Source organism: Oreochromis niloticus, linkage group LG22, assembly GCF_001858045.2.
Source record: "Oreochromis niloticus isolate F11D_XX linkage group LG22, O_niloticus_UMD_NMBU, whole genome shotgun sequence".
NCBI lineage: Eukaryota > Metazoa > Chordata > Actinopteri > Cichliformes > Cichlidae > Oreochromis > Oreochromis niloticus.
In genome coordinates this window covers 20,989,949-21,004,985 of record NC_031985.2, presented here as the reverse complement: position 1 = coordinate 21,004,985, position 15,037 = coordinate 20,989,949, and the positions used below count along the sequence as shown (strand labels likewise).

Genomic DNA, 15,037 nt, shown 5'->3' with positions numbered 1-15,037 from the left:
CTGGTTCAGTTACTTCTCAGCCTATGAAAATGAGGGACTGTGTTTAAAAGGGGCATTTATTCCTAAATAGTTGATTCAGCACTTATGTTAAACTGCCTGAACTGAAGCTGAACGTCTGCACTTCAACTGGATGTTGTTTACTTGATTTTAAACTCATTTTAGTGTTGTACAGAGGCAAAAAACATTTTATTCTATCATGCAGTTAAATAAAAACACAACACAGAGTTGCATGATGGGAAATATATGGTATTTTTGAAGTTGTCCCATAGAGACTGAAGCCTGGAATATTTCAACCACTGCTTTTGTCTTTTGTGTCGCTTATAGAAGAGTAACACTAAACCACTGAGACTTTAAATACACAAACTTGTTGTCCTTGTCTGTTACAGGTCAGGATGCATTATGTAACACTGAGTAAATAACTGTCCTTATTTGTCTTCACTTTAAGGGAACTGGTTTGAGTGGAAAACTCTGACTACATGGCAGATGTTTTAACAGAAATGTGTCAGAAAGCTTCTGCTGCTGATTTATTTTTCAACTTGTCACCGTCTTTGTTGAGCTACCACGCTCTTTTTTTTTTCTTTTTTTTTTAGTAAAATGCCTTTTTCCATCCTAAATCCGAGCACGACTCTCCAGATATGACCCAGCCTCATCTCCTAACCCTTTGAGAGTCTTGGAAATGTTCTTACTCAGAAGATTTCCCCTTATCTTGCAATCCCCTAAATAACCGTCAGTGCTCAAATATGCAGCAGCAGCAGCAGAAGCAGAACTGTACGGCCAGGCATAATACTGGCTTCTAGGGCAGTTTGTCACAGCAATTTTGAAGTGAAGTCGTGATGGATGTGGTGGTGGCGGTGGTGATATAGAGTGGAGTACCACTTAGACGTGCCCTTGCCTTGCCTGTGACAATCTACCACCTCTCTGTGTACCTATGTGCACAGAGAGAGGTGGGTGTTTGTGCTTCAGATAGATTGTGCTTGCAAACAGTGCTGTGCCCATGTAACCACATGCAACTTCATACAGTGGAAAAGCAGCCCAGAGCCATCTGCTCACATCCCCAGCTCAACAAAAATATAAAAAGCGAGTACAAGCTGAGCCAAACTCTATCAATCAAACAGCAACACGTCTGACAGGTCTTGCATTTTATTGCTCCATCTGTTATCAGGAGCTGCAGCGCACGTCCGTCTGCTGCTTTTCGCGCAGTCTTTTCCAGGCTTGGGTCAGATCCGTGTCAGACCCATCATCATGTAACCCCACCTCGAAGGACAAACCCCATCCCAGAGCCTCTCCGCCAGCGTACGAACACGTCTGCACAAAACCAACAACATTCAATTTGACGGGCCTCAAATTAAAGGCCTCGTTCTCTACGAGGGGCTGCGCTTTGGAGGGAAAGCTCCAAAAATACTGAGAGGCTGTTGGTGTTCGACAACAGGGAAGGAAATACAAGAGTCTGTGAGATGATCTTGGAATTCGTCCATGCAGGCTTTCAGAGGGAAACTTATGGTGCGGATGTTTATGGATTTGTGGAGGAGGGAAATGATAGTCCTCTGGCAGAAGGATCCTCCTCGAGGCAGAGGGATAGATCATGTGACCACTTTCTTGGCACTGACAGCTGTTGCCTCCATCTGTACAGTAGATGACCTTATGCTGATCTTCTTCTCTGTACTCAAGTGTGACACCGCACTACTCTGCTGCACCGTGCACATTGCAGTTGCAGAATAGAAAAGCTGACAGTGCTCTTCTTTTCTGCATTTAGCTTTGGGTAGACTGTTCTCCTAATAGCTGCTTAAATCATATTAACTTCACCCAGTAGTGCTTCTGCTGGTCCAGAACAGGTCTAATGATCAATTTTGATACTTTATAGAAAAACCGTTTCACAGGAGTAAAAAAAATGATCATATCCTTTAATAATGTTAGAATCCTACTTTTATAGCTTCCTAAAATGCTTGATTTGAATTTAATGTTAGGAACAATGTGATGGACCGAGCAGTGAAGGAAAGTCAGATACAGGTTAAAGTCCCTAAAAAAGGTTTTTTATTTAACCCCCAAAACAAACTTGGATAAATTATACAGAAAATCTGAATCTTAGGCCCATAAAAGACATCAAAGTAACAGAACTCTGTAACAAAGTAACAGAAAGCTGTCAACAAATAATACTACTGACTCAAAAAAACTGAACTACTTAAACAAGACCAAGGGGAAACTTAAACAGTGGCTGATCAGCCAACAAAGACACAAAAAGGAAGGGAATTAGTAGATATTCCCGCTGTTTGTGACTGTAACTGCAGCCATCACAAACATGTTTCAGAAAATGTTGGGACGTGATCGTTGCTGTTTGTGGACCAGTTGCTGTAGTGCTGGAATCCAAATGTTTGCTCTTTGTTGTTTTAAAATAGGATTTCAGCTGTTTAACAGGACTGTGCACCAGTTGTTGTACATTTGTCATTTCATAATGCTCCAAATGTTTTCAGTGGGTGACAAGTCAGTACAGCCCCCGCACTCTTTTATTATGGAGAGGCATGCTGTTATTATGTGTTAAATGTGGTTTTGTTGGATTGTAGCATGTGTTTTGCTGCAAAATCTGGACACGTTCTTCATACTTACAGCCATCATGTGGCTTTTAAACGGTATGTTGGTAAAAGGCCTGATGGTCCCACTCGTCTTTTGCACCATTGGCCTGTCAGAGTTTGCTGTTTTGACGCATGTAATACAAGGCTCATAATTTTAGCATAATGTTTGATTAGTTTCTATTGAATTTCCTATTGTTGTTATGTTATTATGAATGTTATGTCTAAGTTTATGAATAGAAACACATAAAGATTACTCAACAATTTGTTCCATTTCACATTACATTATTGTATTGCAAGTCCCACAGACCAAAGTGCTGTGTGTAACAACAGGTTTCACAGAGAATGGTCTAAAAAGGATCCAACAGAGCACCTCTGCGATGAGGTGGAGCAGTAGATTGACTGTATGATGCCATCATGTCAATATGGACTGTGTTCCATGAAGAATTAAAGCAGTTGTGAAAGGGAAAGGGGGTCCAACCCAGAACTAGCAAGGTTTTCCTAATGAAGTGTTGCTTGGGAATTAAAGTGGTCAGCAATATGAAAAGTTTTCATCATTTTAGGTTTCAAACCAATTCCCAAATACTTGCACAAAAAATAGGAATTAGAGAGATTTGGATTACATGAAACTCCAAAACCAAAAAAATCTGCATAATGCTTCAATAGAAGAGGATGTTTAGTCTTGAAGTGTTTGTGTTTCAGGCTTCAGATGAACTCAGCAGAGCTGGACGTATTTGGTCCATGTGTCCTTGCTAATCAGGGACCAGGAGACAAACGAGGGTGGGAGGCCTTTTCTGATGATGGCTGCTCCCAGGGAAAAGTCACATCTGTGTCCTCTCCTGAGGTCAGCTTTTCCTCACTGTGTGGCAGTGATATAAAAACTATGCTGACTGCTCACCAAACAAACATGAGAAATGCACTCAGAGGCTGTATTACAGGGAGAAGTGGCGGGGTGGGGGGGTGCGTCCAGACAGGCTGTGCGAGGAGACAGATTACGTCTGGCTTCAGGGAGGAACTCATTGGATAGGATAACATCTTAAGACACCTTTTTCAAATCAGATATTTAACATTATTTTATATAGAAAAAAGGTAAAAACAAGCAGATGTTATTACAATTTTAATTATAAATGCTATAGTTATTTTTTTTTACTAATTCTTATTTAATTTGTTTAACTTTGTTTGGGCCTACTGTTACTATGTTATGCTGGGTTATTGATAAGAATTACCAATAGGCAGCAAATATGTCATGTTTAGCACAACCTTTGTCCTCATTTGCTGCAGACACGGTTTAATTATTAAAAAATCGTTGGTACAATTTTATCATGGCACCGAGCAATATCAATCAACCACAAGTGAAACTCGCAAGGATGCAGAGGCAGGTTTAAACATGCTAAAGCAGAGTGAGTGAAAAAACAAGTACACATACTGTGTTAAAATGTCTTACAGATGGATGTAAAAAAGTCAGCTTATGCATTGAGTTAAATATTACGATCTCATCCTCATACTGGGATTACACCATTAAAGCAGACTTCCGTAAATTTAGAAAATGTGCAAATTCCTGTACGCAAGGCCACACTGACAAATACATGTAAACGATTGCACACAAACACATTTCTCATACAGTCACAGCTAAAAGTTTTAGCAGTGACACAAATGTTTAATTTGATATGATTTGCCGCATCAGTTTTAGTACTTTTTCCAGTGTGTTTTTAATGACATACATTTCATACAATAAAAATATATATGTTCGTGTAGATACTGTAAACACTGTAGTTTGTTTGTGTATACATGTCTGCATATGTGGAATATACATATGTTCACATCTTGTCTGCACTTCAGATTAGATGCCAAAATGCAATTCATTATTTGAGTTATAAACTGCTTTTGTGACGACTAATCGAATCGAATCAAGAATAGAACAATTATAAATAGTTTTAAGGATGTTATTGGCAAACAAATATTAAACAAATATAGAGCTGACACTGCTTCACAACATCTGCAATTCTTTGTGGCCTGCTGGAAATAAGCTTCTGATATGCTGTGCTAGTGATGCTGTACAGGACACCACTCCTCTGGTGGCCGATTTTATTTTTAATATTTTGGGTCATTTTGAGCTTTTAGAACTTCCAGAGCTTCTGTTTAAGGTTTTGTGGTTTGACAAATTTTATTGGGACTCCCTTGTATCCTCTTCTTGTCAAATCTTTATCTCTGTGAGTCCCTGTTACGCTAACTCCTTTTTTTTTCTGATAGTCACTGATCTTTTGTGCTTTGACGGCTTTTGGTATTGTCTTTATGTCTTGTTACCCTGATGTTTCCATTTGCCTTATTACCTGTTCTGTCTGTATATGTAACCTCAGTTTGGCTGTGTTTAAGCCCGAGAGCCTTCCCTCCTGATTTCTTATTTGTTTCTTTGGACTTTGGTATTTTATATTCTGGATCTGCATTAGCAACAATAAAGGCTATATATGTTTTGTTTTGTTTTGTTTTGTTTTATTGCTTTGTCAAGTCTGTCTGTCCTATCATCCTGCATTTCATGACTCCTCACATGAACAGATCAGGTCAACCCGTTTTTATATCCGTGTCTGCTCTTCCTGGAAATGATCTAGAAGATTAAGTTAATTGCAGATTGTCTGATGTTTTCTGATGTGAGCAGTTCACCTTCCTCTAAAACATGGGTTGTTTTCATAGTCTTGCTAATCAAGAGCTTCAGTCGTAAGTGTATAAAAAAACCCCTCACTGCTTGAACAGTTGCTATTCAACTGTGTACTGCTCTCTAGTGGCCTGATGCTTGTATTACATACAGAGTAACATCCCAGTAGGGTTTCTCATGCTGTGTGTGGTGGTTTTCAGTCCCAACTCCATCCACTGAGGAAGATCATGTAACAAGGTTAAAAGCTGAGGAGCTGTCAGACTTCTGTTAATGGACTTTTCATCCATCAGTATAAGTTTATATTAAAACAAAGCAGACATAATTTATCGGTGTTTTTCATATTTTAATTGGCCATTTTAACCCCATAAAACACTTAAGCAGGCACACATTAGAGGAATAAATTAAATTGAACTGATTAAATTAAGGTGAATCATTTACTGGCGATAAGAACATCTTCCTGCATAGTGTTACAGTGATTTCAAGAGCAGCTGATCTAAAATAAAATGCTTAACTGTCATGTTTCTGGTTGTTTTGTGTAGTTCTATTCAGCTGAGAAGGTGCAGTAGATTCCCCAGTGATCACTAGTGTAGCGGCCACAGTCCAGCTTCTCCAGGCCCACCAAGGCCATGTGATCAGGGGCCAAACGAGGGACTCCACGTTTGATAGCCGGGCGGAGGTAGATTCTATCAAAGCGGAAGCGAGCAGGTGTAGAAATATTCTGGTTGGTGTTAGTAGTGGTGTCCCATGTGTAGCAGCAGTGCTCCTGCTTGCCCAGTCGCTCCCACACATCACAGACAGTTGCAGGCAGGCCCACCTTGGTCACCTGAGACGGGTCCAGAGAAAAGAGTTACTGTGATTACTTGTTACAAGTTTACTGGCTGTATGTGAGTGGAAGGAGCAGTGTCTGACCTCCGCATCCCTCAGGTTTGTGTCTCCCCCAAACACAACGGTGACATCATCAGGTGCACGTTTAAACCTCCACTTCACCACATGCAGCTGATTCATACGCTCTTTAGAACATGCCTTACCGCTCTCAAGGTGGGATGTCATCAGGCACAGCTTCTGGCCGTCGACGATCACCTGATTTTTGTAAAGGAAAATGTTCCTGAGCGTCATGTTCAGCAGAGCTTATGCACACAAAGAAAATATCAGAGATGATTTTGCACACACCTGAGCGACAAGCAGGTTCCTCATCATCTGAGTGGTGCGATAAGGTACTATCTCACTCTCCACCAATGTGACTCGTGACTTTTTCAGCAACATCCCTGTAAAGTAACCTTCCTCAGCACCTGCACAACACAAGTCAAGAGGAAGATGGAGACTTTTAAAGGCAAAGACCTTCAAAGGAAATCCTTTGTCAGGTGATCATGGGCTAGATTGCACATAATAACTGTGGAAGCACACAATATCACAGTGAATACACTGCTGCTATGATAGTGGGCTTATAGTGGAATTTATTCCACTCATCTCCAGCTCCATGTATTTGTTTTAAATCTCTACTAGGACAGCTTTGAATGATTCATTACTCAAAACAGTCTGAAACAAGCTGTTATGGCTCCTCCCCCTTCAAGCAGCCTTACTAGAGTTACTACTTCTAGACAAAAATACACGAAATTCAAGTGTTTATAGCCTGAGCGTTGACACCCAGGATTTACCTAGCTTCTCCAATTTCAAACTTATTATTTGAAAGTGGAGAATCCATCATAGTAACAATACATACAGTATGTCGCATGTCAGAGAAAAGAAGGATCTACCTTAAAACATAAAGCGTCTTAAGGCGACTGTTGTTGTGATTCGGCACTGTATAAATGAAACTGAATTGAATTACATGCAGTATGAGCTGGATGTGAGAAGAAAAAAAAGAAAACCAAAACAGCCCCAAACAACTGAGCTTCTCCAAAGTTTATTCCATGGCCTGTGTAATAATCTGGTAGCGTTGGTAAAACAGTCAGGTTTTATAAAAACAGTGAAGGAAGAACACAGATGTTACTAATATCGAGTCCCTAACAGCTCTCTTCATGTGTGACACTACGTGAAACCAAAGCAGTTCAAATGCATTCAGCCATTAATCACCATATGATGATTCATACCTGTACTTTTCCTACCTGTATCTGACATACTGTACCTTCAATCATCAGGTAGCTCACAAACCATTTCTTTAAGAACTGGACATAAGGGGGAACGAGCTCCTGCAGGAACACCACATCAGGGTTGTATCTGCATTTGCAAAGATTTACTTTTATAATATTAACTGTCACATACCTTTCTTATGTTTTGCACTGAGAAGGAGCGGGACACACACACACACACAACGGGAATGACGGAGTGGCTGCGTCCGGGGCGGATGCCAGAAACCACAGGGGAAAAAGCACAGTTGGAAATAAAGTACTACTGAACGCAGAAGTGTCTGTGCACGGGTCGTGTGTCACAATAATTGTTTTCCAGCCTTTAATAAACATACATACAGAAAAAGGCCAATGAACAGACAAAAGCAAACAAAGCAACAACAGAGGTTCAGCAAGTATCACAAAACAGGTTTGATACAACACCACAACAGATTTAAAAAGTGTGCAATGTACACAATATACAGAAATCAGTGTCTTCAGTGATGACATATAGCCCATTTAATACTTAGTTAAATGTCCCTTAGCAAGTTGCAATTTGTCCAGACTCTTTTGGTAGCCATCAACAAGCTTCTGGCATAAATCTGACTGGATATTTGACCACACCTCTTGGCAACAAGTTAATTTAATGTACAGAATGGGGATTGGGCATTAGGGGGGTATAAATATGGATGGAGGTTGCAAATAGTTTAGTAAAAGGTTTTATACATGTATACAATTATTTATGTATTTATTTTTGTGGGTACACACTTGTGCGGACACACTTTGAATCGTCTTACGGTGTATTCCTAATAGTATTTAAGCACATGAGGTCTTAGTGTGGTGCTGGTGTTGTTGGGGCTGAGTTGTGTTGGAATCTGTCTGTGGAGGTTGATGGCCAGAAGTGTTTGTCTTGTTGTCTGGTGGAAAAATAAATGTGCTTCACTTTCAAAATGCCTCCTACCTGGGCCCGTCCACCAAGCTCACACCCAGGAACCACCAAAGCTCAAGCTGCCATGAACTACAAACTGTTGGAACACCAGCGTCACCGTCTCACTGCTCCAAAATCAACAGCTTCAAGCTCGACTGGAATTTGTAGCTGCCCACATAGATAAGCCAAATCGGTTTAATTTCAATTCAATTTGATTTTATTTATACAGTGGAAAATCACAACAACAATCACCTTAAGGCACTTTATATTGCAAGGTAGAGTCTATAATAATGCATACAGACAAAAACCCAACAATCATATCACCCCTATGAGCAAACACTTTGGCAACTCCCTTTTAACAGGAAGAAACATCCAGCAGAACCAGCCTGACGGAGGGGCAGCAATGTGCTCAGACCGGTTGGGGTGAGGGGAGGAAGACAGGACAAAAAAAGAGAAGAGAAGCCAGAGATTAACAACAAGTATGATTCAATGCAGAGAGGTCTATTAACATATAGTGAGTGAGAAAGGTGACTGAAGAAGAAATACTCAATGCATCATGGGAATTCCCCAGCAGCTTACACCTATTGCAGGATAATCAAAGGGAGGATTAATGGTCACCTGATCCAACCCTAACTATGTGCTTTAGCAATCTGGAGGAAGGTTTTATGGTCAAATGAATCAAAGACTGAGCTTGTTGGACACAATGACAAGAGGCGGATTTGGAGGAGTAGTCTGCTGTCAAGCATGGTGGTGGTAGCATCGTGCTCTGCTGTGTTTTGTTGCCAGTGCATAAAGTGGATGGAATATTAAAGGAGGACTACCTCCAAATTCTTCAACGTCACCTCAAATCAACAGCTAGAGGGTTGAAACTTTGACACAGTCGGGTGTTCCAACAGGACAATGACACCAAACACATCAAAACTGGTTTTGAATGCATAAAGCAGTCTAAGACTACGTTCACACTGCAGGTCTTAATGCTCAATTCCGATTTTTTGATCAAATCCGATTTTTTTGTCTGCTTGTTCACACTACAAATAAAATGCGACAGCAAATGCGCTCTAGTGTGAACGATCAAAGCGGCCTATATGTGCAAAAGAAGATGTCACACACAACTCGCTCTGTTTAGACCCAGACCAAACAGTATTGTTTGACTGATTGCCCTTAATATAAAGACTTTGGACTTTACGTTTCCCAATTTTTGCTTTAAGTTATTTTGTTATTTACATAATAATGTAAATAACCTAATAATTATCCTTATTGCTGTTTTAGAGAGGAGCGGTGCTTCAAAGGATAGTTGCAGATTTCTGTCAGAATCTGCAGATTATACAGTACAAATAAAATGTTCACGTTGTCTTCCCAACAGTTTCACTGACATCTACACTGGATGGCCAGGAAGCGTTCGCCATGTCTTCTCGGGCGCTTCTCCGACGCTGATAATTGGCGTCTGTCTTGTGTCAGTGACATAAAAGACGGATTTAATGCGACATGACCGTTCAAACAGCAGTCGCTTTCTAAAACATCGGATATGTATTGGATTCAGTACCACATACGAAAGTGACCCAGATCGGATTTGAAAATATCGGATTTGTGCCGTTCACACTGTCATACCATGATCGGATATGGGTCGCATAGGGTCAAAAAAATCGGATTTGATGCGCTTTCGCCTGCAGTGTGAACGTAGCCTAACATTGAGCATCTGGACTGGCCTCCCCAAAGCCCCGACATCAACCCTATTAAAGACTTTTTGGTCTATACTTAAAAGCTGAATCTGATCCACGAAACCAACCAATTTAATTGTAGGTAGACTAAGCCTACATTTGAATCATGTTGTTGGATTAATTGTTTCCTTTCTCTCAGGCCATTAAACAGCATCCAAACTACAGCTGAAAGAATAAAAAAACTAAAACTGTGTTATGCAAATCTAAACATGAATAGACTGCTTGATTATTATTTCATTAGATTCTCTGTGCCTAAATGTAAGAGTTATGTTTATTAGTTAAGTTTGTTAACTCAAAGAAGTTTTCCAACTTCTCTTCCTGGCATTAACAGACGGAACGCTTTTTAAATGTTAGCTCGTTGCCTGTCTTATTGAGCAAAATTACTCTCAGTCTGGAATATGTGTGTAACCTCTTCATATTTGAAATTATTTGAATGATAATAATAATAAAAAGAAACAAAAGTCTTCTGCTTGGCATCATACCTCTGTATTTCTGTAAAATAAAGCACGAGTGGATAGTTTCTTCACTATATCACAGATCAGCTCAACAGATTTACAGATGAAAGATTTACTTCCATGCGTTCGCTCCGTCAGCTGATTCAGGAAACACGCCCATGTAAACTGGTGATAGTCACAGTTTAGTCAGGAGCAAACAGCCTGACTAAACAGCACACTGGCCAACAGAGACGACCATTCAGTAAAAATGACAAATCTGCGGATGCAACATCTGGAACTCGCAGAGTAGATTATTTTAACAAATATAACTAGTTAACCTGAAACAGAGGTGTAGACCAAAAAGTGACTATCAATTTTTAAACTGCTGTCCCTCGTGAATGATATCAGGTTATCTTGAGGTAGTAGATGCTGCCTCAGATGCATAAAACTAGATAACAGGTTAGGGAGAGTCAGACCAGTATGTGTGTGTGTGAGAGAGGAGAGAAGAGACAGTCAGTGACAGGAGAGGCAGGTTTCCATCCTTAGGTGAAGCTGCACCCGATGGTGCTCTTCTCTGATGGAAGAGGAGTAGAGCACCAAGCAGTTGGGACCAACCTGTGTGCCAATAAGTGGGGCTAAACTGGAAACCACAGCCCTCCCCAACGTTTTTTTTGACCAATCAGATGGAAGCACATTCTCTTTTATAAATTTGTGTACCGCATCCCTGGGATGGACTCTTCTTGAGTCTCCACCCAACTCACCTGTGGCTGGTTTCCCACTTGTGGAAGATGAGCAATCACGGCTCCTACTTAAGGCATGGATGGACAGCCACTCATCGCTGGAATGTTGAACTACTTTGTTAGTGAAACCCTGGCTCTTTACTTAGTTGACTTCTCAAGAGTTTCCTTGTGGTTTCTCCTCGTTGTCGTATCCTGGAGTGTGGTGAACAAGAGAGAGAGTCCCCCTACCCCCATCATATGTGTGTAGTGGTTAAAAATTGGACTCACCATTACGACTTCCCATAACACTTCTTTCAGTCCTGTAAGTCACTGTTTAAACAGTTGCTATTCACCTGTGTACTGCTCTCTAGTGGCCTGATGCTTGTATTACATACAGAGTGACTTCCCAGTAGGGTTTCTCATGCTGTGTGTGGTGTTTTTCAGTCCCAACTCCATCCACTGAGGAAGATCATGTAACAAGGTTAAAAGCTGAAGAGCTGTCAGACTTCTGTTAATGGACTTTTCATCCATCAATCTAAGTTTATATTAAAACAAAGCAGACATAATTTATTGGTACTTTTCATATTCACATTTCATATTCATATTTTTGTCATTTTAACCACATAAGACACTTAAGCAGACACACATTAGAGGATAAATGAAATTGAACTGATTAAATAAGGATAAATAATTTACAGGCAATAAGAACATCTTCCTGCATAGTGTTACAGTAATTTCAAGAGCAGCTGATCTAAAGTAAAATGATTAACTGTCATGTTTCTGGTTGTTTTGTGTAGTTCTACTCAGCTGAGAAGGTGCAGTAGATTCCCCAGTGATCACTAGTGTAGCGGCCACAGTCCAGCTTCTCCAGCCCCACCAAGGCCATGTGATCAGGGGCCAGACGAGGGACTCCACGTTTGATAGCCGGGCGGAGGTAGATTCTGTCAAAGCGACAGCGAGCGACAAAGGGTAAAGTTTTGTTGGTGTTAGTAGTGGTGTCCCATGTGTAGCGGCAGTGCTCCTGCTTGCCCAGTCGCTCCCACACATCACAGACAGTTGCAGGCAGGCCCACCTTGGTCACCTAAGATGGGTCCAGAGAAAAGAGTTACTGTGATTACTTGTTACAAGATTACAGGCTGTATGTGAGTGGAAGGAGCAGTGTCTGACCTCCGCATCCCTCAGGTTTGTGTCTCCCCCAAACACGACGGTGACGTCATCAGGTGCACGTTTAAACCTCCACTTCACCACATGCAGCTGATTCATACGCTCTTTAGAACATGCCTTACCGCTCTCAAGGTGGGATGTCATCAGGCACAGCTTCTGGCCGTCAACGATCACCTGATTTTTGTAAAGGAAAATGTTCTTGAGCGTCATGTTCAGCAGAGCTTATGCACACAAAGAAAATATCAGAGATGATTTTGCACACACCTGAGCGACAAGCAGGTTCCTCATCATCTTAGTGGTGCGATAAGGTACTATCTCACTCTCCACCAATGTGACTCGTGACTTTTTCAGCAACATCCCTGTAAAGTAACCTTCCTCAGCACCTGCACAACACAAGTCAAGAGGAAGATGGAGACTTTTAAAGGCAAAGACCTTCAAAGGAAATCCTTTGTCAGGTGATCATGGGCTAGATTGCACATAATAACTGTGGAAGCACACAATATCACAGTGAATACACTGCTGCTATGATAGTGGGCTTATAGTGGGATTTATTCCACTCATCTCCAGCTCCATGTATTTGTTTTAAATCTCTACTAGGACAGCTTTGAATGATTCATTACTCAAAACAGTCTGAAACAAGCTGTTATGGCTCCTCCCCCTTCAAGCAGCCTTACTAGAGTTACTACTTCTAGACAAAAATACAAGAAATTCAAGTGTTTATAGCCTGAGCGTTGACACCTTTGTGAGACTACATGAAACCAAAGCAGTTCAAATGCATTCAGCCATTAATCACCATATGATGATTCATACCTGTACTTTTCCTACCTGTATCTGACATACTGTACCTTCAATCATCAGGTAGCTCTCAAACCGTTTCTTTAAGAACTGGACATAAGGGTCAATGAGCTCCTGCAGGAACACCACATCAGGGTTGTATCTACATTTGCAAAGATTTACTTTTATAATATTAACTGTCACATATATGCAGCCTTTAGCAAAATGTTGCATCTCCAACAACATTTCCCCCAAATGATGCCTAAAAGTATGAAAAGTGTAACACATGCTTACACATTTAAATATTTAACCAGGCCTCTGGCACGCTCTGGAAGTTTTTCCCCATTAATCCCTTCCACATTCCAGGTGATCAGGGACAGTTTAAAATCCTCTTTGTCTGAGGGTTTCTGTGAGGCAGCAGGACTGTGAGCAGGACTGTCATCAGCCAATTCCATCCTGCAAATTTTTCACACAGTCAGTCAGCTCAAATACAAAGAGTCATAGGTGACCTTCACCACACGTAGGAGAACAGACAGCAGACTTACCAGTCATCTGGAGTAGTATCTTCACCACTGTGTGTTTCAGAGTCACTCTCCATGTCGGCTTCAAACTAGTTCAAGGCTCTCTGAAAGAAACGTGACTGGAAGGTTATGCTTTCTATTCATTCACTATAACTTAAAGAGGGCTTGGCTGCAAATACACCCAGGCATGTCAACATACTATGATTCATAGTATGTTGATTCATAGTAGTATTCCAACCTTTAATAAACATAGCTACAGAAAAAGGCCAATGACCACACAAAAGCAAACAAACCAACAACAGAGGTTCAGCATGTATCACAAAACAAAGAAATTAAGGTTTGATACAACACCACAACAGGTTTAAAAAGTGTGCAATGTACACAATATACAGAAATCAGTGTCTTCAATGATGACATATAGCCCATTTAATACTTAGTTAAATGTCCCTTAGCAAGTTGTAATTTGTCCAGACTCTTTTGGTAGCCATCAACAAGCTTCTGGCATAAATCTGACTGGATATTTGACCACACCTCTTGGCAACAAGTTAATTTAATGTACAGAATGGGGATTGGGCATTAGGGAGGTATAAATATGGATGGAGGTTGCAAATAGTTATTAACTGGTTTTATATAAGTATATTATTATATATGTATTTATTTTTGTGGGTATAAGAAACTTCTTATGGTGTTTTCCCAATAGTATTAAAGCACATGTGGTCTTAGTGTGGTGCTGGTGTTGTTGGGGCTGAGTTGTGTTGGAATCTGTCTGTGGAGGCTGATGGCCAGAAGTGTTTGTCTTGTCGTCTGTTGGAAAAATAAATGTGCTTCACTTTCAAAATGCCTCTTGGAGTTGTGATTTAATCATTCTCCTACCTGGGCCCGTCCACCAAGCTCACACCCAGGAACCACCAAAGCTCAAGCTCCCATGAACTACAAACTGTTGGAACACCAGCGTCACCGTCTCACTGCTCCAAAATCAACAGCTTCAAGCTCTGCTGAAGTTTTATAGCTGCCCACATAGGCAAGCCAAATATTTACAATTTCAATTAAATTCTGTTTTATTTATACACTGGAAAATCACAACAACAGTCGCCTAAAGGGCGCTTTGTATTGTAAGGTAGAGTCTATAATAATGCATTCAGAAAAAAAACCCCAACAATCATATGACCACCTATGAGCAAACACTTTGGGAAGTCCCTTTTAACAGGAAGAAACATCCAGCAGAACCAGGCTCGGGGAGCGACAGCCATTTGCCGTGACCGGTTGGGGTGAGGGGAGGAAGACAGGACAAAAGACATGCTGTGGAAGAGAGACAGAGATTAATAACAAGTATGATTCAATGCAGAGAGGTCTATTAACATATAGTGAGTGAGAAAGGTGACTGAAGAAGAAATACTCAATGCATCATGGGAATTCCCCAGCAGCTTACACCTATTGCAGGATAATCAAAGGGAGGATTA

At 40.8% G+C, this 15,037-nt stretch overlaps 2 protein-coding genes across 2 annotated transcripts; both read right to left on the bottom strand.

Moving 5' to 3' along the window:
• Positions 1–5,695: 5,695 nt before the first annotated feature.
• LOC112841693 (tyrosyl-DNA phosphodiesterase 2-like) lies at positions 5,696–11,270 on the bottom strand. Its single transcript, XM_025902561.1, has 4 exons — positions 11,161–11,270; positions 6,385–6,503; positions 6,124–6,294; positions 5,696–6,037 (listed from the first exon to the last, which is right to left on the bottom strand). The coding sequence occupies exons 2-4, from the start codon at positions 6,475–6,477 to the stop codon at positions 5,756–5,758; spliced, it is 546 nt and encodes a 181-aa protein (XP_025758346.1). The 5' UTR covers positions 6,478–6,503; positions 11,161–11,270; the 3' UTR covers positions 5,696–5,755.
• A 446-nt stretch (positions 11,271–11,716) lies between these two features.
• On the bottom strand, positions 11,717–14,679 carry LOC109196454 (tyrosyl-DNA phosphodiesterase 2-like). The gene is made up of 6 exons (XM_019350452.2): positions 13,602–14,679; positions 13,351–13,512; positions 13,128–13,219; positions 12,547–12,665; positions 12,286–12,456; positions 11,717–12,199 (listed from the first exon to the last, which is right to left on the bottom strand). Exons 1-6 carry the CDS (start codon positions 13,652–13,654, stop codon positions 11,918–11,920), a joined length of 879 nt encoding a protein of 292 aa, XP_019205997.1. The 5' UTR covers positions 13,655–14,679; the 3' UTR covers positions 11,717–11,917.
• Positions 14,680–15,037: the final 358 nt, after the last annotated feature.